This window comes from Mandrillus leucophaeus, unplaced genomic scaffold (assembly GCF_000951045.1).
Source record: "Mandrillus leucophaeus isolate KB7577 unplaced genomic scaffold, Mleu.le_1.0 Scaffold560, whole genome shotgun sequence".
NCBI lineage: Eukaryota > Metazoa > Chordata > Mammalia > Primates > Cercopithecidae > Mandrillus > Mandrillus leucophaeus.
In genome coordinates, this window is record NW_012106031.1 from 2,097,581 (window position 1) to 2,123,435 (window position 25,855).

General features: G+C 35.1%; 1 protein-coding gene across 1 annotated transcript in view; it reads right to left on the minus strand.

The window, feature by feature from the left end:
- Window positions 1-1,502: 1,502 nt before the first annotated feature.
- The window catches only part of LOC105552523 (transmembrane protein 232-like), a gene marked incomplete at its 5' end in the record, with an annotated part of 108,933 nt that continues 84,580 nt past the window's right edge, over window positions 1,503-25,855 (minus strand). The window contains 2 exons of the mRNA XM_011998209.1: window positions 1,503-2,748; window positions 6,508-6,601. Coding sequence (XP_011853599.1) covers window positions 2,572-2,748; window positions 6,508-6,601 — 271 coding nt within the window. The remainder of the gene's footprint in view (window positions 2,749-6,507; window positions 6,602-25,855) is intronic.

Below are 25,855 nucleotides of genomic sequence, written 5' to 3' on the forward strand. Positions count from 1 at the left end.
CAGCAATAACTGAGCAATGTCTCCCCATCAGGGATCCGAGTCGGGCTGTGTGAAGTGCCTTCTACATCCCTTAGATTTTAACAATGCAAACCTCTTCTCTCTGATTCTGTGGCTCCAAATGTGGTAGCAGTTTTCTGCAGCTACTGTTTCTGTTATTGCTATGCTCCCTTTCCATTTATTCAGTTTCTAACACCTTTGAAAATAATTTCTTACATTAAATTCTCTCTGCTAAAATGACTGACAGGTTTGTTTTCTTTCCTAATTAGCTTCTAAATGATATCACTCTTTACATAAATTGTGTCAATTTTATAAATGAGTAAATGAAAATGAAAATGGGTTCAGTAACTTGCCTAATGTTCCGTGACTGGCAGAAAGCGTAACTAGAGTGTGATTCCAGATCTACACCCCACAGTCTTTGCTAATATTGCAGAAAGAATCAGCGAAATAGGAGAAATGTGAGAAATGTGAGAAACACTGTGAGAAATGCCTGTTGCCAAATATTAAGAATTTTAAAAATAATTTAAGAATAAAGGTGTCAGTATTCTGATTAATCATCTCTCTCTCTCCTTTTCTTTCTTTCTCCATATATCTAAAGATTTGTTCAGCTCCCTTCCAAATCACCATTATGACATAAAAAAGGTTACTTAAAAAAGGTATGAATCTACAAGAAGAAAAGATAATAGCACGTTGGAAGTATTAAGATAATTGTGGAAGTAAGAAAGAAGGCGAACAGGTAGAAATACGCTAAGCAGAGCAGAGAAAACATAAACCTAAGTCTGCAGTGAGGAGGCCTTAAGGACCATGACTCAGAAATTGGAGATACCAGGTTTCTTTTACAAAGATGGTGCTGAAAGAGCAGGATTTGTTGAAATTCTTGTAAGTAACAGTTAGATCTTCAGAGTCCCCTTACTAAAACTTACAGCTTAATTGTTATATCTTGCTACAAACCAATAAAATGATTACAAATTAGAAGGACGTTCAGAGTTTGGTAAGGCTTATGTCACTGATGGCTTTGATGAGAGAGAAGTTTGGACGGAAGGATGGGAGAAAATTGAAACCTCGATGGGTGTAGGAGTGAGTGATGAGGAGGGACTTAAGAGGAGATAGTGAATAGTTGATGGAACAAGATTTTGGAAGGGATAAGATTTGGAGAAAAGGGACTGGCTGGTCTTCTACAGATTTTTTTTTTTTCACAAGTGAAGAAATCAAAGATGGAGGAAGGTATTTGGAAAGGCGTATTGGGAGATATTTCTAGGAATTTTCATAGTCTCCATTTGAGACCACAAGGGTAAGATAAAAGGTTTAGAAAGAGAAATCTAAGTTTGAATTAGCTATACAGGAAATCAAAACAGCAGCCTACATGCAACATTTTTCTGCCGTCTGTTATTGTTATTTTAAACAAAGAATGATACCTGAATTCATATAATATAGGTCACAAACTTTGGTTCATGGATCAAACTTAACTTGAAAATATGCTATTAAAAATTATTGTCAACATTTGGTTACGTAGCTACTTTTATTTTGAAAAATAATCCCATTTAAAAGCTTCTTGAAAGACTGGAGGATTTTACAATACTGACATACATTTTAGAATGCAACCAAGTGGTGGGAAATTTCTCTAGACAGGATAGGTATTCCTTAGACGGCTTCACTAATTTATGTTTCCTTTCTGACCTGGTAGTCATTTGAGTTTGACACCCCTGCTAAAGTCCCTGTCTCTTGAGTGTCACCAAGTCACCTGTGTGAAACTGAGGTATGATTATTATTTATATTTTTCAGTTTTCAGGAAAGGAATGTAAGACATCATAAAAACTCCACCCTGTTACTCTTACTCTTAGGTTCCGAACTTCAGGTGAAGTGAAGTTCCATTTCTAAAATAACTCCTATCTGTACGAATGTTTTCAACAGTTACTCCTGCATCTTCCAGGATCATACAAATTCATTCTCATAAACTCACAGAACACAGTAAAACCAGCATCTCTCAGGAGTCCCCTCTGGCATCTGTTAAAGATCAAGCCAATCAGTCTAAGATGACCAGCCCTTCCGTATTCAAATCTCTGAAATAGGGTTTGTTTGGTTTGGTATAAATTGATTATAAAATGCCAATCAGGTAAGATGCCATAATGTTTTTATTTGAATAATAGTAATTACAGGATTGTTAGCTAATGCTCATTCTGTTTTCAGGAAATAATTCTTGTATGGTGACTCATTAATTAATCTGTAATAAATTTCCATCAAACTGTTTGATGAACATCAATGTTCTGCGAATCAGTTATCAAGTATGCTGTACAATCATGAGATAAATGTTAATTGAGAAAAATACTATATGTAGTCTTGGAAATTTTTGACTAGTGAAATCACTTCATTCAAGTGTGATTAAAAGTTGGTCATTAATTTAGAACTAAGAAATAACTATTAAACAGCTTGTATCAGGATAACAAGTTCTTTCTAAACAATACCTCAATTTAATGACAAGAAGGTCTCTTACTATGTAGCTTTCTTGGTATTTTTCATGCTATGTATTTCTGCCATGTAGACCTCAGTTTTGGGAGGTGGCATTTTCTTTTCTAATTAAATTACTTCCTTCCTATATGGAAGCTCATAGGGCTTAGTTTGTTTATGTAGTTTATCTTCTCTTTTCTTCATAACTTCTTCAAAGTGTTTTTTCTCTGCTAACTTTTTATCTTTAAGTTCTTGGGCCTTGCATATTGCATCTTCTTTTTCTCGGATCTTTAGCTCTTCCTGCCACTGTTACAGAGAGAAAATGTCATTCACATATGATTTTCCATGAAAAAAAAGCATATCAATTAAGCTGCTCAAAATGCAGATTCTTATATCCAATTATACTTTTAGTTTTTTCCATGACATTCCTCAAAAATTTTGTATCTACCACACTGGCAAAACATATGTGCCACCTATTAGAATGCATGTAAATCCCACAAAACAGAATTTCCTCAATATATTTAAAGATAAAAAAATCATTAAAAAGAAGACATTATAGGTTTTATATTTCTGTATTCCAAATGGTTTTACTTTCTTCATCAATATTGGTATTTATATGACAGCATGGGTTATAAAATGAAGAACCAGGTGAAAGCAAAAGAGAAAGAAAAAAATACAGAAAATACAAATTAAACAGAAAGGCAAAAACTCTAATACTACTCTCTATGAAGTTAAAAATGAAATTAATGGTCAGGTAAATGCGTACTATGCAGAAGACCAGTAAAAAATTTCTAAAGAATTTATGTTAATTGGCCATAATAATATTTTCTTTTTCTTTTGCTTTCACTTAGTTTTTCACTTTATAACCCACGATGTCATGTAAATAGTAGTATATCTGAAGGCATGAGCCCTAAGAATGAGTGACAAGTATTGTAAGTAATGAAAATCAAACATCATCATGAAATATATATACATATATATATATATATAAAATTAGGAGGAACTTTTTTTCTCTTCTAATACATTTGATGAAGGAAATGATGAAAACAGATGGTAAACACTTTATGCTGGGTAAAACATTCAGGGCAGAATGACTCCTAGTATGAAATATTGGCAATTCCTAAGGATACTGCCAATGCTGTCTTTTTGTCACCCTCAGCTCGTGCATATACACAAATGATCAGTCTGAGATTAGCAACCTATTAATTAATTTATAGATTACTATATATACCAGTACTGTGAATCACAAATAACGTTTGTCATCTGGGATATTCAGATAATGAAAAGCAGAGCTAAATATCAGAGTCCATAACATGTCACTCAGCTTTGACGAATGCAGTAAAATTTTGTAAAACGTTAATATACTCATATTAGAGTAAACATTAAAAATAAAAGCATAATAATATCAAATTCGTTATTTATTCCCAGTTGAGTTTTAATTACATAAGAAATATAAAAGTTAACTGCACTTATCTTAAGACTGTATTTATAAACAGTTATTACTCATACGTTTGGTTTCTCAGGAACCAGTTTTGCATAAAATATATGGGAAATTAAGGCAAAACCTCCAGAACAGTCAGGCACAGGCTAAAATTCATGCTATGGTTTAGTCTACAAGTTCTATGATACTCAACTATGATGTATTATTTTTCTCATATAATAAACTAATAATCTAGTTGTTTAAGGAAATTACCAATTTATGAGCATAGAAGTCATAGTTGGTATAATAATGACAGTATCCATAAACAAAGAGCACTAATCTATCCTATATGAAAGAGTTCAATAGATCTCATTATTTGTTTTTTAAATTGTGAAAAATCAAAAAGAGTTAATTCTTAAGAACTGCCAGTAAGTTAAAATTCTTGGTTTCCCAAACAGCATGTATAAAAGCATCAATACATATAAAAGCAGCCAAGAAGGGGTATCATATCATCACTCTCCAGAAGACAGCTCTTCCCTTTTTCCCCCTTCTTAGAATTTGGAATGGCTGAAATTCACCATAACCTCAAAATCCTTCTTTTCATTAGGCTTAGGAAAAAGCATACTTTCTTTTTGTCTCTGGTGACCATGACAACAATTCGACTTGGGTAAATAATTATATTTTTTGACTTTATATGCCATTATTATTGTCTGTTGTGGTAGCTAGGAGGATGCAAAAAAAAAATAGATATGTTTGAAATCTATGGGAAGTGGAAGCACCATTTACTGCTTTATTCAACTTATTCACTCAGTGATTCAATGATCATGCTATGGAATACTAGCAATGTATAAGGTACCTTAATATCTCCCGAGCAATGAGGTATATTTTCTATTCCCTGCATATGATAACCCCTCAACAAAAGTCTGTTGGCTTAGAAGGATAATTATATCTATAGCTGAGGGGATGTGTTTTTGTTCTTTGTCGATATTGCAGATCCCACCCTCCCACTTCTAATTCCGGTTAGGAATCAGAAGCCAAGAACTTGAGCAGCTATGAAAAAGTGGAAGGGAAAGTAGATTTGGAGTAGGGAAATCTGTTTTTGTGCATAGACTCATTTACTTAAAACATTGAGCAAGTAACTGAATTGTAAGTAGGTTTGTTCTTCTTATTGGTAAATGTTTTACAGGGTTGTAAGGATTAAATTAACTACTGTAAGAGCATTTTATAAAGCATAAAGTATAAGTACAAAGCACTATTGCTACACCCATCTGAAAAGAAGTGGTATATACATGAATACTGAAAAAAATATAATATTCAGAGACAATTCAATAAACCTTCCAAAATCAGTACTATGAATTACTAGTTTATTAGGCTATCCACACATTAAACAATTTGGATCTGTAAGTTTTCAAGCATATTTTTGAAAAAGATTTATTTATCCTTCTTTAGCTACAATATAAGCAGGCTCACGGCAGTGATTACTTGGATAATGCTTACACCTTGGAAAAAGGAAAAGATAATGCACGGTTGTTAGGAGCTATCTCTGTATCTCTGTCATTCATAATACTCTCTTCTCTTTCTTTAGCCCTAGACAGACCAAAGTAGTTATTTATACGTGTGTGTGTGTGTGTGTGTGTGTATGTGATGTTGGCAAATTGCTATCTCTTATAATTTCTTCTAGACAATTTAGTTGAAGTAATGAGTAGGAAAATACAGATGTTGAAATTTATAAGCCATTTGAAATTTTTGAAGATGACCTGTACACATATTGGTTTAACAAAAACTTTATTAGTGAATAACAGAATATTGCAGCTCTCATTTTGTCATTTCAAGGTATCAGTCAGTCTCCAAAGCCCAGTATTTATAGCTGTTGCTAGAGTCACTTAATTACTAGTGATGTGGTAAAAACTATTTAATGTGATCAGTAAATAAAATAATCTCTTCACAAGATTACTACTTAAAAGTAGTGTGAAAAACTTAACTGTTAATATAATTGCAATCTGGGAGATAATATTGAACTACTGTTGATAAAATTAAGTGCATTATGTATGCTATATATTTTATTCAAAGAAAAAAAACAGAAAATAAGTATTTTCTCTTATACTTTAATTCTGCTCCTGAAAAGAACTAGGCATAAAATGATGTGTATTTGGTAAGAAATTATCAACTAAATATAGCACAATGAATTGAAGTGTCTTCTGCGAATAGTCTTATATTGCCACTGCTTTTTTAACTCACACTAAGAACAAAGTGATTAACAGTCTTTCTGATCTGTCAAGGGTAAAGAACGGTCACTGAAAATTGAGCCAAAAGATTTTTCTTCCGTTATTAGAACTACACTGTAGAAGAAACCAGTGTTCAGTGTTCAATATAAGATTCTTGTCACAAGAAATCGGTACTAATTCAGAAAACAGGATTAGGCTAGTATTTTACAAATGACAGAAGGTCAAATTTTCTGTGACTCAATGAAGACACTAAGGTGTACAGATAACATAGTGAGATATAATTCAGTTTGGCAAACCAATCATGGCTCTACTTTTAAATTTCACATATTAAGGTTTCAGTTTCAGAACTACATTTTATAATTTAAAGTGCTTTTAAAGAACAAGGCTTTTGCTGCTAGTTAAAAAAAAAATCAATCTTACGTGATGGTCAATGATTTTTGCCAACTCTTTATCTGCCCTGGTGAAGAAATCTGGATATGGAAACATGGGAATTTCTGATACAGAAGGATGTTCCCTTCAAAAGAGCACAAGAACAAATCCAACATTAGGTATAGGTACTCCTATTCCCCAGAAATAGAATTGTAAGTCATCATTTATTATTAAGCATTTTGATTCTTCATTGTTAACATAAAGTATTTACTTTGTGTAGACTGTGGTATGTTAGCTTTTAGGTTTTGTAAGCCATCTTGGGTCACTAAAACTGATAATTTTGAGGATCGGACATGACATATAGGATGATTAAAGTGTCCGTCCCTATACGCAGCTCCACAACGATGGAAGTTCTGGTGGAAGCCTAAGCCTAAGAATTTGTTCTAAGATATGCTGAAAAAATGATGTGACTTCAATACATTTCCACAGTCTTTGTATTATTAAGTGTGGAATTTTGGTAGACAGATTAGCATAGTTCAATGAAATTGTTGGTAGTACAAAGCTGGGCCTCAAACTAAGGGAGACTTAGTGTTAAATTATTCATATAATTATTGCATTATTAAAGTCATTATGAAGAAATTGTGTGAATCCAGGAACACTTAAAGTAATAAGACGGTGATAGAAGGTGGTTTTGAGAGTGGGAATGTGGGAGTAAAAGAGAAAGTCTTAGGGAAGAGCCTAAAAAGAGGCAGCCAGTGAGAAATTTCCATATTCCAAAAAATCTAGTCAATTTTTAAGACTAGAACTAATTTATTTCTGGTTTCTGCCTTTCCCAATCCACTGTACTCTACATTCTTGACACACCACAGTCCCCTCATTTCATCAGGTTCTGTTGGTCTATAGTGCACTAAAGGCTTCTCAAATCCCCACCATCACTTCCCTAGACCAAGCCACCATAATCTCTCACCTGGATGAAGCCTTCATGTTCAGAATTCCCACATCCACCATTCCTTACCCACTTTACTCTTGTCTCTATACAGTAGGCAGAATTGTTTTCAAAACACAAAGTGGATCATGTCAGTCTCCTACATCAAACTGTTCATTATTTCTCCATTCGCTTTAAGATTAAGATTACATTTATTAAGGAAACCTGAAGTAAACTGTGCATTTGTTAAAGTGGTTTTGCCTGGTTTCTCCAGACTTATTTATTTCCTTTACTTGCTTGGGTCTATGTATCCCTAATGCACAGGCTTTCTTGCAGTTGCTGGAATGTATGTTGTTCCATCCCACTGTTGCTTGTTTTCACATGCTGTCATTTCTTTCTCTAATGCCTTTCTCTTTCTCCTTCTTCTACCCCTGCTGCAGGGCTGGTTAATGCCTACTCACCTTTCAGCTCTCAGTTCGAGCTCATTACCATAGCTCTCAATCTACCATGGCTGTTTCCTTCCTTATACTTACTTCAAGTTGTAATTTTACATTTATCATCTCCCTGTGTGAGTTTTATGTTTTCCTGACTAGAGTATGAGCTACATGATCATGGAGACTTTTGCCTGTTTGCTTACCATTGTTTCCTCAGTGTCCAACACAGTGCCACTAGATATTCAATGAATGTTTGTATGTTTGCTGAATGATTAAATGAATAAATGAAAACTATGATATGCTTTAATACTTTTTATTTTCCAAGCCATCAATAAGAGTCTACCACACAACACTCTTATGTTAGTGGAGTAGTATCCAGTATTGGAAATGGAGGGCAATCTCAGGAGACACGCTGAGAGTAGAGTTGACAGTAGCAGTTCAAAAGGAAACAATGGAAGTTACAGGCAACCAGGAAAAATGGAGCCCTTTCCCAACTTAATAATATTCAGAAACTTTGTGTGGCAGAAAAGCACTGAGCTTCTTAATGCATGCAGAATAGGGCCTTTAGCCATTCTATTAAAGTACTGTATTACAGAAAAATATGCTCCTAGAAAGCTGGAAAATTAGGGGACATGTAGGGGGTGATAACTGGTTTAACTAAATTCATTCCATGAAATTTGGGCAGTTTTGATATTCAAAGAATTGTGCCAAATGCTAAAAAAAAGATAAATAAAACAGAATCTTAAAATCATTTTAAGGTTAAAAGTGTTCAAGGAAATTGCCTAAAATTTTTTCTTGAACAAGAAGTGTTTAAATTTTTAAAAATGTAGGCAACATAATATCAAAATACCTTTAACACAGGAAAAATAAATGAATATGCTTATACATCTGTGATTTCTTAGTTACCTCAGTTGAATTTTGTGGTAGAAAATTAAAATTTATAGAGAACATAACGAAAGATAACATGAGACATGAGAGAAGTAAACATTCAGGGACAGAAACAGAAAAAAATATAGCAAAATGTCTAAGCATATGGGCTCTGTACTTAGGCAAATCTCAAAGCAAAGTTTGGTTCTACCACTTAGTGTTATTTAATCCCTCTGTTCTTCAGTTTCTTCATCCTTAATATTGAAAAATAATAGCACCTGCCTTATTATGTTTTCACAAGGAATAAGAAGGAATTAGATATAAATCGAACACTAAAGAAGTTTCAGCTGCAATATCTTTATCATCTTCATTGTCAAAAGAATTCAGAGGAAAAAGCCATGGTGTTTAGCTGGTATTATCGATTATAAGAAAAAGGAATGGAGGACTAAACAATTTTGTCAGCATTAAATGAGATGTAGAATTTTGACATTTGAAGTTAAATGAACAGTAGAGAGAAACTTTTAAAGAAAGATGGTATACTAGTTTCCTAGGGCTACTTTAACTAATTACCACAAACTAGGAGGCTTAGATAAACAGAAATTCATTCTCTCATAGTTCTGGAGGAAAAAAAAACTTCTAAATCAAAGTGTTAGCAGCCTTGGATACTCCAGAAGCTTTGGGGAAAAATTTATTCCTTGCCACTCTTAGCATCTAGTGACTGTTGGTTCTTTGGTATTCCTGGGCTTGTAGACACTTCACTTCTGTCTCTGTCTCTATCTCCACATGGCTTTTTCCTTCTGTGACTCTGGGTGTCTTCTACTGTCCTATTTCTTACAATGACGTTTAATTTTTTATTTTTAATGTTTTGAGGTACACAGTAGGTGTATATATTTATGGGGTACATGAGATGTTTTGATACAGGCATGCAGTGCATAATAATCATATCATAGAGAATGGGTTATACGTACCCTGAAGCATTTATCCCTTGTGTTACAAACAATCCAATTACACTTTTTTAGTTATTTTTAAATGTACAATTAAGTTATTCTTAACTATAGTCACTCCATTGTGCTGTCAAATAGTAGGTCATATTCATTCTTTCAATTTTTTTGTACACATTAACCATTCCTACCTTTTCCCCCTCCACCTACTTTCCTTCCCAGCCCTGGTAACAATCCTACCCTCTATGTCCATAAGTTCAATTGTTTTGATAGTATAAGGACATGTTTTATAAGAATACTGTCATTGAATTTAAGGTCCACAAGAGCAAGGTAGCCTTAAGATTCCCCTCAGTTTCCCTAAACTTTAGACAGGCCTCTGACCTCCCCTTTCTTAGCACAATATTCACTTTAGAAAACTTTCAATTGTAAATTTTCTGTCTGCCCTTTTGAGATATAAATATTCTCCCATCCTCTTGGTAGTTTTATAACACAGGAATTTCTTTCTCAATGACCTGGAGCTATCTCTTTGAAAGGTATCCTCAAGGAAGATAGCCACCATCTGCCCAGTCTCTGTGGGAGGTCTAGGAGCCTAACTTAGGTAAGCGACAAACAGGGAGGTCTAGGAGCCTAACTTAGGTAAGCAACAAACAGGGAGGTCTAGGAGCCTAACTTAGGTAAGTGACAAACAGCAAAAGCATCACATTGACCTAATCACATGAATCAACATACTTTCTAATGTGCTCCAGTATGTTTCCACTAGCTAACCCCAGCACTTACACATCCTCCTCAATTGCAATAGTCTTGGACAAACTCCTCTTTGGCTGTTTAATTTGTCCATTACAACTTTTCTTTGACACACTATAATTCAGGATAATCTCATCTCGAGACCCTTAATTACATCTACAAAAACTGTCTCTCCAAAGAAGGTCACATTTATAGGTACAAGGGGTTAAAACTTAGTCATATCTTTTGGGAAAAACAATTAAACCTGCTACAGATGTCAAAACAGGAACAAAGACTCAGGAAAATAAAATAAATAACTCATTTCAGAAAACATATGTAGACTGAGATGGCTGGGATTGAGACTACACTGAAGTGAAGAGGAGGTGACTAATTTATTCATTTGTTCAAACATTTATTTGCAAGAGGATGTTGTTATTAGGAGTGGGAAGAAATAACAAGAAGAAAAATCTTAGATTCTTCTCTCCAGAAACTTGAAGTTCACATGGGGGAAGATATATAAACAGACATTCATGGTACACTGGGAAAATGGCTACAAAATATGTTTCTTTGGAGTAGAAAAGTGGGGAGCTGGCATCATTTAACTTAGTCTGAGAGTAGGTAAGAGAGATCTACCTGGATGGATTATGCATGATTGTCCCAATAGGATGATTATTAGAGTCATGAAAAGATACCTACAGGACATGTTCAGTTTCTTTAACAGTTCAAGGATGAGAAATGTGCAAAGATATTTACAAGAAAAGGGGGGATAATGTATTTCTTTATGCAGAATTACGGTTTTTCAAGTCTCCAAAGCTCTCCTGAAGACATACTGGTAAAAAGTGAGCGTCCCGTTAGGCAGGAGATATTCCCCAGGAGCAGGAGACATGCATAGGTTTCAGGCCTCTCTATTCCTGCATCTCACACTCTGACCTCAGATCTGGCGTGGAAGCATCAATTGAGCAGATAAAATATTGTTTTTATCTCAGGAAAACTACATTAACTATTGGAATTATCCAATGAGGAGAAGATATTTTATCAATTAAACAAACCCTAGAATTCTGTTATTACTTAACAATTGAATGACTTCCCCACTTATCCCACTTTCTGAGGAAAATTGGGTACCATAGACTCATTGGTTGGTATGGTTTTTCTCAGTATATTTATTCTCCTCTTTGCGATTCATCATAGATTAATGACCTTTCACTGATTTCAAACACAACTTGCTCCAATTAATTGTGTACATTGTCTGGAAGCTTATCTTATTATTTGGCTACCAGAACCTTTTCTTTAGCTAACTTTGTCTTAGTTCTAATTGCAATTTCTTCCGATGAAGGCCTTTCTGAAGGCAACAAGAAGTCCATGACATAGACACTGTCCAAGGAGCCTTGATTTCTTTTAGAAGAGAATGATAGTAGAAACCTGAATCTGGAATATATGGTGGTATATTGGATGATTCCTCAAAACTTTTGGAGTTAAGAGGAGTGATATCAGAAAAAAAAAAAAAAAAAAAAACCTACTTAACTCATTCTAATAGCATAAGAAAAATCATCTTATATCAAAATATCATGAGTTCATGTTATTTTTGATTAAATTAACTTCCTTTTTAACTTTCTCTAAGAACTTATTGCTCAAAGTTTCCTCTCGTTTAATTAGCTTTGTGGTATTATACTAAAGAGGGTCAATTATATTATGTATTGAAGTCGCACAAACCATCTCCAATACTTAGAGGTTTCCTTTTTTTGTTTTTCTCAGAGCCCAAATAGGTTAATATTCAGATTGTTACCTTACTACTCCTACTGAAGCAATAATTACTTGAAAGGAAAATAAATTCCTTCCTCTCTTTAAGGTAAATTTAAAATATATGCAGTTTCAAAAGAGCTACTATTTCAGATAGAATAACATAAAAGCACCAAACAATAGCAATAGAAGTTACAATACATACAAATAAATGCTTTTGAGGGTTTCTAAAAACATGTTTTTGTTTTCCTCTAAAATTTCACTTAGTTCTTTTTCCATGGTCACTAGTGTCATAATCATCGATCATGGGAATTTTTATGTTAAATTCTAATTTATTATAAACATTTGAATAAATATAATCTCAGTATTGTATTAAATAAAATCTTCAATAACCTTTAGGATTTGTTTGTCACTAAAGTGAGTAGCTTGCAGCAGATCAACGACCTGACAAATAACAATTGCTATGAGAGCCAAAAATTATTTTTAAAAATCTGTGTAAAAGCATTCACGATACATTAATCAACAGGATTTGAAAGGCCAAAATATCAGAGAAGAGAGACCTGGAGAAGTAAGTAAGGAGCTGCAAAGTATACTTCTCCTTAGAGCATTTCTCCTTTTATTTTATGGAGTGAAAAGTGAAAAATCCAGACAGAGAAATTTTGATCAGAACTTGAGAAGCCAGCAGAGTACCTGGCAATCTTACAGGGTTGAAAAAGCAAAAAAGAGGTTAGAGCTGCCGAGGTAGCCAGGACTTGAAGGATCAAGCTCAAGAAAAGTGAGCACCACACACACCACTAAGTTTCCCCCAGGAATTTTCTAAATTATTAAACTGAGAAGGCTAAGAAGCCAAGCAAAGAAGTCACCAACAAGCAGAGTGGAATTTTTCAGAAACTTTACAATTTCTGAAAATTTGGGGCTCAAATCTACAAAACTAGAGAGGCCTTGATGAACACCTCAGGCTCTCCTTTGGGACTCCTGAAAATTTACACTCTGGGGTTATGTTTGAATCACATGTAGATTTAACTTAAAAGTTAGATAATCCTGGAGTCAGTTCAGCTCCTGGTTAGATGAAAATGCTCTGCCATCAATCAAGACGCATAGCAGAAGAAGGTGAACTCTCTCTCTCTGCTGTGCATACTATGAACCAGGAGTTTTTGTCATTTTTAATATAAAAGATCCAGAATTCAATAAAAAATGATAAGGCACACTGGGCAAATCTCATACACAGAAGGTTTATATTGGAGTTATAAATATGGATTTAAAATAACTATGATAAATATATTTAAATAAATAAATAGCCAGGTGAAGAATTTTGCCAGAAAACTGGATTTTATCTTAAAATTCACATATTACTTATAGAATTGACAAAAAAACCAGTAAGTGAAATTAAGAAGTTCGTAGGTGTATAGAACAGCAGATTAGACATAGCAGAAAAGAAGATTGGTGAAATGGAAGATAGGGAAACAGAAATATCTAGGCTGAAGCAAGGGAAAAACATGCAGAATATATAGAAAATAACAGAAGAGACATATATAAGAATGTTCCTAGCAGCATCGTTTGTATACTATAAAATGAGAAATAAATCAAATATTTACCAATAGTTCAAGGGATGAATTTTGGTAGCTTTATAAAATGGAAATACTTTAAGTATCTAAAAACTTTAAATACTTTAGCTACAATAAGTGAAGTCTAGATGCAACCACATAGAATAGTTTGAGCACAAATTTTTATTTTTATTTTTTGAGATGGAGTCTTGCCCTGTCACCTAGGTTGGAGTGCAGTGGCACTATCTCAGCTCACTGCAAGCTCCGCCTACCGGGTTCACACCCTTCTCCTGCCTCAGCCTCCCGAGTAGCTGGGACTACAGGCACCTGCCACTGCGCCTGGCTGATTTTTGTATTTTTAGTAGAGACAGGGTTTCACCGTGGTCTCGATCTCCTGACCTCGTGATCCACCCACCTCGGCCTCCCAAAATGCTGGGATTACAGGGGTGAGCCACTGTGCTCGTCCAAAATGTTTTTTTTAACAGAAGTAGAGAGGTTGATGTGCAGATACAAGCAATCCATCCAGAGAACTCCTGTGAGATACTATATAAGGTCACCATTCCCATGGCAAATAGTCGTCAGATTATCCAAGGTCAATAAGAAAGAATAATTTTTAAAGGTAGATAGCAAAAAGGGTCATATTGCCTGTAAAGAGAAACCCATCAGACTAACAGAACACTTATTAGCAGAAGCCTTACAAACCAGAAGATACTTTTAGCATTCTGAAAGAAAATAAATGCCAGCAAAGAATTTTAAATCCTGCCAAACTGAGCTTCATAAACGAAGGAGAATGAAGTTTTTCCCAAACATGCAATTTCTAAGCAAATTCATCACATCCTAACTGGCCCTCCAAAAAGTGCTTAAGAGAGCTCTAAACATGGGAATGAAAGAATAATAATTGCTCCCACAAAAGCATATGCAAGCACATAGCCCACAGTCCCTACAAAGCAAGTACACAATCAAGACTACCACACAACAAGCTAACAACACTATGAAAGGAACAAAACCTAACATTTAAATATAAATTTTGAAGACAAATAGCCTAAATGCTCCACTTAAAAGACAAAGTTGCAAATTGGATTAAAAACAGAACAGATACATTCTTCCGCTGTCTTTAAGAGACAGACCCATCTCACATACAATGATATGCATGGGTTCAAAGTAAAGGGATGAATAAAGAACCACCACACTACTGGAAAATAAAAAGGAGAAAGAACTACTATTCTTAAATCAGATCAAATTAACTTTAAATCAACAACAGTAAAAAATGACAAAAAAGCATGACATAATGATAAAGGGTTCAATTCAACAAGAAGACTTAACTATCCTAAACATATATGCACCCAATATTGGAGCACCCAGCTTTATAAAACACTTACTTCCAGCCCTAAGAAAATACTTTGATAGCCACAAAATAATAGTGGGATACTTAAACACCTCACTGATAGAATTACATAGTTCATCAAGACAGAAAACTAAGAAATTATAAATTTAAATTTGACACTTGACCAATTGGACCTAATAGACAACTACAGATTACTCCACCCAACAACCACAGAATATATATGCTTCTCATCTGCATATGGAATATACTCTAAGATTGACCACATGCTCAATCATAAAGCAAGTCTCAATAGATTTTAATCAAAATTATATCAATCATCCTTCTTGGACCACAGTGGAATAAAAAGTCAATACCAAGAAGAACTCTCAAAGCCATAGAAATACACTGAAACTAAACAACTTGCTCCTGAAGAACATCTGGGTAAACAACAAAATCAAAGTAGAAATAAAAAGTTCTTTGAATCAAATGAGAATAGAGACACAACATACTAAAACCTCAGGGATGCATCAAAAGCAGGAAAGTTTATATTGCTAAATGCCTACATCAAGAAGATAGAAAAATCTCTAACTACCTAACCTCATACCTATAAGAACTAGAAACGTAGGAACAAACTAAACCCAATTCTGCTTAGGATTTGTGTTTTTCTGTTTAGGATTTATGTTTTTCTGTTTAGGGTTTAAATTTTAAGTTTTGAAGGATGTTCCTTTGATGCCTACTTTATTGAGAGATTTTTTCATGAAGAGATGTTGGATTTTATCAAATGCATTTACTGAATTTATTGTTCAATGGTTATAATCAAATCGTTTTTAAATTTAATTCTCTTTATGTGATGAATCATATTTATTGACTTGAATATGTTGAACCATCTTGAATCCCAGGAATAAAACCCACTTGATCATGGTGAATTAACATTTTGATGTGCTGCTAGATTCAGTTTGCTAGTATTTTGCTGAGGATTTTTCTATCTGTGTTCATCAGGATATTAGCCTGTAGTTTTCATTTTCTGTGATGTCTTTGCCAGATTTTGGTATCAGGATTATAATCGTATTGTAGAATTAGTTACGGAGGTGTCCTTCCTCCTTGATTTTTTGGAATAGTTTAAAAAGAAACTAAAGTCAGGACAGAAGAAAAGAAAATACAAGAAAGCACAATAAAAGAAATAACTAAAATCAGAGCAGAACTAAATGAGATTGAGACCCCTCCCCCAAACATGCAAATAATAAATGAAACAAAAACTTGGTTCTTTGAAAGGATAAACAAGATTGATAGACCGCTAACTAGATTAAAAAAGAAAAGAGAGAAGATCCAAATAAGCAAAATCAGAAATGACAAAAGATGACTTTGCAACTGATCCCACAGAAACAGAAAAATGCTTAGAAACTACTATGAACATCTTTATGCACACAAACTAGATCTAGAGGAAATGAATAAATTCCTAGAAAAACACAATCTCTCAAGATTGAACCAGGAAGAAACACAAATCCTAAACAGACCATTAAAAAGTTGAATCAGTAATAATAATAAACCTACCAACCAAATAGCCCTGGACCAGGTGGATTTACAGCCAAATTCTACCAGACATACAAAGAAACTGGTACAAGTGCCACTGAAACTATTCCAAAAAATCAAGGAGGAAGGACACCTCCTTAACTCATTCTACAATACTACTATCATCCTGATACCAAAATCTGGCAAAGAGAAAAAGAAAACTACAGACTAATATCTCTGATGAACATAGATACAAAAATCCTCAGCAAAATACTAGCAAACCAAATGCAGCAGCACATCAAAATGTTAATTCACCATGATCAAGTGGGCTTTATTCCTGGGATTCAAGATGGTTCAACATATGCAAGTCAATAAATGATTCATCATATAAAGAGAATTAAATTTAAAATCGATTTGATCATAACCATTGATCAATAAATTCAGCAAATGCATTTGATAAAATCCAACATCTTTTCATGAAAAATCTCTCAACATACTAGGCATCAAAGGAACATCCCTCAAAACCCCCAGCCAACAACATACTGAATGGGCAAAATTGAAAGCATTATCACTAAGAAGTGGAACAAGACAAGAATATCCACTCTCACCACTCCAATTCAACTGGAAGTCTTAGCCAGAGCAATCAGGCAAGAGAAAGAAATAAACATCATTTAAGTAAGAAAAGAGAAAGTCAAATTATTTCTCTTCACTTATTGATATGACTCTTCATGTAGAAGACTTTTATGATTCCACTGGAAGGCTCCTAGACCTAATAAACAACTTTAGGAAAGTCGCAGGATATAAAATAAATGTACAAAAATTAGTAGTGTTTACTTTATTTTTTTAATGTTTAAATGTTACTTTTCCAACGTTTAAACTTTTATTTTTTGTGGGTATATACTAGGTATATATACCTATGTGGTACATGAGATATTTTGTTACAGGCATGCAATATGTAATAATCACATCATGGAAAATGGGTTATACATCTTCTCAAGCATTTACCCTTAGATTGTGTTATCAACAATTCAAGTATGTAGAATTAAATAATTATTGAGTATATATCCCCTATTATGCTATCTAGTACTAGGTATTATTCATTCTTTCTAATTTTTGTACCCATTAATCATCTCCACTCCCCTCCCCCTGACTTCCCCTCTACCCTTCACTACCTCTGGTAAACTTCCTTCTATTCTTTATCTCCATGAGTTCAATTGTTTTGATTTTTAGATCCCACAAATGGTGAGAACATGTGTTGTTTGTCTTTCTGTGCCTGGATTATTTCACCTAACATAATGAACTCCAGTTTCATCCATGCTGTTGCAAATGACAGGATCTCATTCTTTCTTATGACTGAATAGTACTCTATTGTGTATAAGAACAATATTTTCTTTATCCACTCATCTGTTGATGGGTTGCTTCTAAACCTTGGCTATTGTGAACAATGCTGCAACAAATATGGGAGTGTAGATAACTCTTCTATATATGGATTTCCTATTTCTTGAGTATATATCCAGAAGTGAGATTACTGGATCATATGGTAGCTTTATTTTTGGTTTTCAGAGGAGGCTTCATAGTGCTCTCTATAGTAGTTGTATTAATTTACATTCCCACCAATACTTATGAGGGATCCCTTCTCTCCACATCCTCTCCAGCACTTGTTATTGCCTAATTTTTGGATAAAAGCCATTTTAATTGGAGTGAAGGGATACCTCATTGTAGTTTTGATTTGTATTTCTCTGATGATTAATAGTGCTGTTGATCACCTTTTCATATGCCCATTTGCTATTTGTATGTCTTCTTTTGAGAAATGTCTATTGAAATATTTTTTTCCATTTTAAATCAGATTATTAGAATTTTTCTATGGAGTTTTTTTGATGTCCTTGTGTATTGTGGTTATTAATGCTGTGCCACATAGTAGTTTGCAAATATCTTTTCTTATTCTGTGAGTTGTCCCTTCACTTTTTTGACTGCTTCATTTGCTGTGCAGAAGTTTTTAAACTTTATATGATCCCATTTGTCCACATTTGCTTTGGTTGCCTGTGCTTGCGAAGTATTACTCAATAAATTTTTCCCTAGACCAATGTACTGGAGAGTTTCCTCAATGTTTTCTGTTAGTAATTTCATAGTTTGAGGTATTAGACTTAAGTCTTTAACCCATTTTGATTTGATTTTTGTATAAGGCAAGAGATAGGGATCAAGTTTCATTCTTCTGTATATGGATATCCAGTTTCCCCAGAACCATTTATTGAAGAGAGTGTCTTTTCCCGCAGTGTATTCCTGGCATCTTTATTGAAAATGAGTTCACTGTAGCTATGTGGATTTGTTTCTGGGCTCTCTATTCCACTGGTCTATCTGTTTGTTTTTATGACACTACCGTGCTTTTTTGGTTACTGTACCTCTGTAGTATAATTTGAAGTCAGGTAATGTTATTCCTCGAGTTTTGTTCCTTTTGCTCAGGATGGCTTTGGCTATTCTGGGACTTTGTGATTCTACATAAACTTTAGAATTGTTTTTCATATTCCTGTGAAGAATGTCATTGGCATACTCATAGGGATTGCATTGATCTATAGACTGCTTTGGGTAGTATGGATGTTGTAACAATATTAATTCTTCCAATCCATGAACATGAAATATCTTTTCATTTTTGTGTCTTTTCAATTTTTTCATTAGTGTTTTATGGTGTTCATTGCCGAGATCTTTTACTTCTTTGGTTAACTCCTATGTATTTAATTTTATTTGTAGCTATTATTAATGGGATTGCTTTATTGATATCTTTTTCAGATGGTTCATTGCTGGCATATAGAAATCCAGTATACCCATTAACAAGCCTCCACATGTAATCTAAATCTGGATCTAAAACAAAATTATAGGAAAAAACATACAGTGTAATTTTATTTATAAATATTCAAAACAACATAAAACAATACAATTTTAAAGATGCATATATTTATGAAAGGCTATAAAGAAAAGCAACAAAATGAATTAAACATTTCAAGATAGTTGTTCCTTCTGTAAGGAAGGGAGAGCCAAGTGATTAGGGAAGGATATGAAAAGAGTTTCCAGTTTTAGTAATATTTATTTCTTAATCTGGGTGGTGAGAACTCTGGTGCTAGTATTATTATATTATTATCATTACTACTAGTACATGCATATTATATACTTCATATATATTACACATTTAACAATTAAAAAGAAAAAATATAGGTAAGAAGCATATTTCAGTATGAATTAAATATGTTATGAAGCACCAGTCAGACTTCCATAGTAACTGCATAATTACCAAAAACAAGAGCTACAAAGGCGCTTTTGTATAGGTAATTTGATGAATATGGAGAATAAGATCTTTAAGTGTAACATACAGTTATGACAAAATCCTGTCAGGCTGGCCATATATTGGGCTTGTTTCTTGTACGTAAATAGGCCAATATTAATTGCCTAAGAAATATCTCAGGTGCTGCTACTCAAACTATCCCAAAGAATTTAATAAACTATTTACGAGATGCTGGTAGTCCTGAAGGTCTTCAGTGGATAAGGTAGCATCTCTGTTGAGTCAGGCAGCACTATCTGAAGCTACTGTGTGGTCCCACCCCCAGACTTTCTAACATTTCTTGTATTAAAGTTTCGGGGCTCACAGGCTGGGGACACCAAGGAACTTGATCTCACTTCAGTGTGCTTCAAGGCAGGGGTCTGTTGTTTTTCCCTTTTGGGCATTCAGTATTTTGAGTAAATTTTATTCAACTCCAAACCCGCTTTCTCATCTTCCCCTTTCTTAGGCTTTTTTTCTCCTATACCAACTGGGTTTGACACTACATCATATTCCTCTGATTGCCTTCATTCAACTTGGCCAGGTTTGGGCTGTGTCTGCTCAGAAATATAGAAGGGCAAAACCTACCTGTGGCTTTAAGGCCTAACTTGGCTCTGCCTCTCCAGGTCCCAGTGAAGGGCCACTTAAGTTACCTCTTCATTCTCATGATCCGAGTGCAGAGGTAACAAATTGAGATGCTTTTTTTCACTAAGAAAATAGATTTGCCCTCCACTTAATATTGTTCATCTAATGTCACACTAGTTTTTATAAGGTTCTTTCATTTTCTATATTATTTATCCATGTTTTACTAGGGTGGTAGGAGAAAAGAAAAACAACCCCTTTCCTATCATGCATTTGCTTTCCCCAAGCAGAATGTGCAGAAACCAAGACCAGAAGTCAGAATTCAAATTGACCAGAACTATTCCAAGGCTTTCAGTGTCCCTGGGTATGTTGTCAGTTCCTCCCCTACAACTCAGTTCAAAAAGGACAGTTTATCATTAACAAAATTAGATCTGAAATAGAACCATCTAATTCTTCAGTAGTATTTCTCCCAATTCCGTTTCATTTCAGTATTCTTAGAAACCATGGATCATCCTGGAAACTAAAAGTTTTCAAATCCTTAGAGACTCATTTAACTACAGCTTTCACACTCAGAACTCCACCTGGTCAGATCTAATCTTTTATGCATCTTAAAGCAGGAGGTTAAAAAATGATGATTTTCTGGGCACGTAAGATATTTTTATCTCAATTGAATAATTTTGTTTTTCCATTTTGGAGGACTGATTGGTGCAAGTAGTGAGTCATACCTGACTATAGCTCAAACATTAGATTTATTGTCTTTGACCCTCATTAGCTTGCCCAAATCACAAAGCCTCAAGATTATAGCTGCCTATAAAGCACAAGATTTAAAGCACAAATATTTACAAGAAAGTTATACAAAGTTAAAAAAAAAATGAACACTAAATCAGTTTCCTTGGCTACTTTTTAAAGGGAGGTTAGCAAAGAAAGAACTTGTTCTCAACTTGACTATGATTTTGCCATTACCTACTCCCACATTAAAAATATATTGTAACTATTTAATTTATCTTGTATAGTTCCTTCTATTTTAAAACATTCTAGAGATGCAGTCTGCTCATTGAGAGTTAAAATATTGCTCTGCTGTCACCCCTCCAACATCTACAATCTGGGCAATTATCCCATTTCTGCTTGGCATGTAGAACTGCCAGTCAAGGGCAGGCTCCAGGGTCCTTGGGCTTCTGCCATTCCTAGTGATCCCATCCCAAGGGGCTCTGTCTCAGACACCAGCTTCTACAGTTTCAGTCTCGCTTTTCCTTGCCAGACTGTCTATTGATCTGGTGGTTTCCATATACAGTTCCTGTTGGAAAGTTTCAGGTGTCGCTTTCATATTGTGTAGAGACTAGTGAAGCAACTAAGAAACTCAAAAAGTCAAGACTTTTTGCGTTTTAATTCTTTTTCAATTCACTGAGTCAAAATACCCAGTGGCTATGTTCCACTGAAGCAATTCTTCCTGCATTTGCAGACACAAAATTTCATAGTCCTGGGCCAAGAATGATCTGCTGCCACCCTAGCATTACAGAATCATCATCTACTGCAGTTTATCTAAAATTCTCTATATTAACCTTTAAATTAGGATCAAGGTCTTTTCATCGATGCCATAGCAGATATTAATCTGTGTGGTTATCATAAAAGGACTGTGATGTGACTGATGTAAAAGACATGCCAAATGACACAGTAAAATTTTGTTATGCAAATGGTTTCACAAAGCAGAAGAAAACATAATGTGCCCCCAGGCAGAGGATTGGCTCCAGAATACCTCAGAAATAAATCTGGAAAGATGAGTAGGAGTTAGTGTAAAGCTAGTGGGAATAATGGTGCATATGACTTAAGTGAGTAGATGTATCAAAGCGTCCTTTAAGAGATAAGGTTGGTGGAGAACAAGTGGGAACTTCTATTTTTAATATGTTGTTTAAGTGTCTTCTTACACCAATTGAAACTGGTTGCTCCCTAGGCCTGCTGTGTTGCCGTTCTGCTGGAAATACTCCATCCTCACCTCTGTTCTCTGTTAGGATCACTGCTTTCTGTACCCCACTATGTTCTTTTTACTTGATTTATTCCCTTCATCTTGGGGCATATATTCTTAAGAAGCTTCTTAAAACATAGTGAATAGACAGTACACAATCTGAAACCTTTTGATATTTGAAATGATATTTCAAATATGGAAAGATACTTGAAAACGTCTTTATTCTATCGCCATATTTGATAGATTGGGGGCAGACATATATTTAAGTATCATCTGTTATCTGAACTCTTACTACTCAATTTGAAGAACAGAATAGATTCTGAAAAAAATGTTTATGAAACATTTTCTATTTTCCAAATGCTATGAACCAAATATATTTGAAGAACAAGGGATATTTATAATTATATGGTGGATGTTACTCTTCCTCAGTGTATTGAGGCAACCTATGCACTGTCTTCTTGCCTCCGGTGCTGCTTTTGTGTCCAATGCCATCCTGATTTTCAGGTGTTTATAGTTTCATCCACTTATTTATTGCTAATTTTCTCAACAGACAAATGCTGAAATATCAACAAAGCATATGTTTGCTTCTTGCTCACATGTCTGATTCAGTTCAGTAAAAGCTTGCCTCCATCTGATTGATGACCTAGGAATCTAGGCTCTTTCTATTTTGTAATACTGCCATCTCAACATGTGGCTTTTAAGGTCATTTTGACTGAGGAAGGAAGATGTGGAAAAGATTCACTGGCTTCTACCTGCTTTGACACAGGTATGTCACTTCTGTTCATGGTACTTGCTAAAAAATGCAAGTTTCTGGATCCAGGGTTTCTGGTTCTTGACCATATTGATATTTGGGCTTAGATATTGCTTTGCTGTGGGGACTGTCCTGTACCTTGTGAGATATTTAGCAACAGCTCTGGCCTCTGCCCACTAGATGTCAGTAACATCCCCTACTATGATAACCGAAGCTTTTTCTATTGACAGGGTCCCTTGAGAGACAAAATTACCCATGGTTGAGAACCACTACTCCAACATAATTGCAAGGAAGTCTTCCGGGAAAGTGAAGAAACACATGAAATGTTCTATGATTGCTAATGTTCTCTGTCTCAGGAAGTTTCAAGTTTCCTTTTTCCTAGTTTTTCCATGTTCACAATGAAGTGTGTGGAGACAGATTTCCATGATGGCACCAGTAATCCCTGCATCCTGGAACTCATGCCCTTGTGTAGGTCCTTTCCCCTGAGTATGGGCTGGCCTAAGGACTTGCTTCTAACCTGTTTGTTAGAAGACTATAGACTATGACAAAGATGATAGTATAGTGTTTCTATAATTGTGACTTGTCTTATTAGCTAACTGGTTTTCCTTCTTGGCTTTTATGCTGTGATCAATTGAGTTGCCATAATGGAGAAGCCTACAAGCAATGGAATGAGGATGGACTTTGGCTAACAGCTAGAGAGGTGCTGAGGTTCTCAGTCTAACAGTTTACAAATAACTAAATTTATAACTAAATAAATAACTATCCCAGTTTTACTGGGATGGTCCTCATTTTTCCTCCATGTTTGAAAGATATTTTTACTAGATATACTGTATTAGAGTAAAAGGTTATCAGTAGCTTTTTTTTTTCCTTTAGCACTTTAAACATGTCATGCCACTCTCTCCTGGCCTTAAGGTTTCCACTGAAAAGTCTGTTGCCAGATGTATTGGAGCTCCATTGTATGTTGTTTCTTCTCTCTTCCTGCTTTTAGGATACTTTCATTATTCTTGACCTTCAGGAGTTTGGTTATTGAATGCCTTGAGGGAGTCTCTTAGGGTTAAATATCTTTGTGTTATATTGCCTTCTTTTAATTGAATGCTGATATCTTCTCTAGGTTTGGGAAGTTCTGTGATATAACTCTTTGAATATACTTTCTACCCCTATCTCTTTCTCTACTTTCTGTTTAAGGCCAATAACTCTTAGATTTCCCCTTTTGAGGTTATTTCCTACATCTTGTACGTGTGCTTCATTTTCTTTTATTCTTTTATTCTTTTGTATCCTCTCATCACTGATTTTCAAATAGTCTGTTTTCAAGCTCACTAATTCTTCCTTCTGCTTGATCAATTCTGTTCTTAAGAGACTCTGATGCATTCTTCAGTATGTGAATTGAATTGATCAAGTTCAGCATTTCTGCTTGATTAAAAAAAAATAATTTGAATCTGTTTGTTAAACGTATCTGATAGAATTCTGAATTCCTTCTCTCTGTTATCTTGAATTTCTTTGAGTTCCTCAGCACAGTTATTTTTAATTCTCCGTCTGAAAGGTCACATATCTCTGTTTCTTCAGAATTTGTCCTTAGTAACTTATTTAAGTTTGCTTGCTAAAGTCACAGTTTCCTGAATGATCTCGATGCTTGTAGATGTTCACTGGTGTCTGGGAATTGGAAAGTTGGGTATTTAATGTATTCTTCACAGTCTGGGCTTTCTTGTGGTCATCCTTCTGGAGAAGGCTTTCCAGGTATTCAAAGGGATTTGAATCCCAAGCCCAATAGCACAGTGATTTTTCTAGATCTGTAAAAGTACCTCCTTGATTGTCTTGGATAAGATCCAGATGACCTCTGGATTACCAGGCATGATTATCTTCTCCTTACTTTCTTCCAAACAAATGGAGGCTCTCTCTCTGTGCTAAGGCACCTGGAACCAGGGGTGTGGTAATATAAGCACCCTTGTGTTCACCACCACTGGGACTATGCTGGGTCAACTTGATGCCAGCACAGCACTGGGTCCCACCCAAGGTATACTGTAACCACTGCCTGACTACCACCTATGTTCATTCAAGGCCCTAGGGCTCTATGATCAGCAAGTGGTAATGCCAGCAAGGTTTGTGTCCTTCCCTTCAGGACATTGTGCTCCCCCAGTTCCTGGGAAGGTCTAGAGATGCTCTCTGGAAGCCAGAGATTGGAGGAAAAAACCTTAGAAGTTTACTGATGTTCTATTCCACTGTAGCCAAGCTGGCACTCAGACTATAATGCAAAGCCTTTCATGTTCTTTCCTTCTTTCCACAGGCTGAGGAGCCTCTCCTTATGGCAACTACTACCACTGGCCCACAGGGAATTGTGCCAGGCCACCACTGATGTTGATGTAAAGACCAAGGCTCTTCAGTCAGCTTGTGGTGAATTCTTCCAGCCCTCAGATTCATCTCTCAGTGCAGTGGGCTCCCCTCTGGCCCAGGACAAGTCCATAAATGCTGTACAATAGCCTAGGTCTGGACTTGGGGACACCAAGAGCCTGCTTGTTACTCTACTCCACTGTTGTCAAGCTGGTACCCAAGGTGCAAGACAAAGTCCTCATCACCTTTCCCTCTGCTTTTCTCAAATAGAAGGAGTCTTTCAGCATAGCCACCATAGCTGGGAATACTCTGGGTCACATCTGAAGTCAACTTATCTCAGAGCCAACAGCCTATGGCGTACTACCTGGATATCACTATTGGTTACTCAGGCCCCAACGGCTCTTTAATAAGCAGGTGATTTTTTTTTTAATTTATTTATTTTTTATTATTATTATACTTTAAGTTCTAGG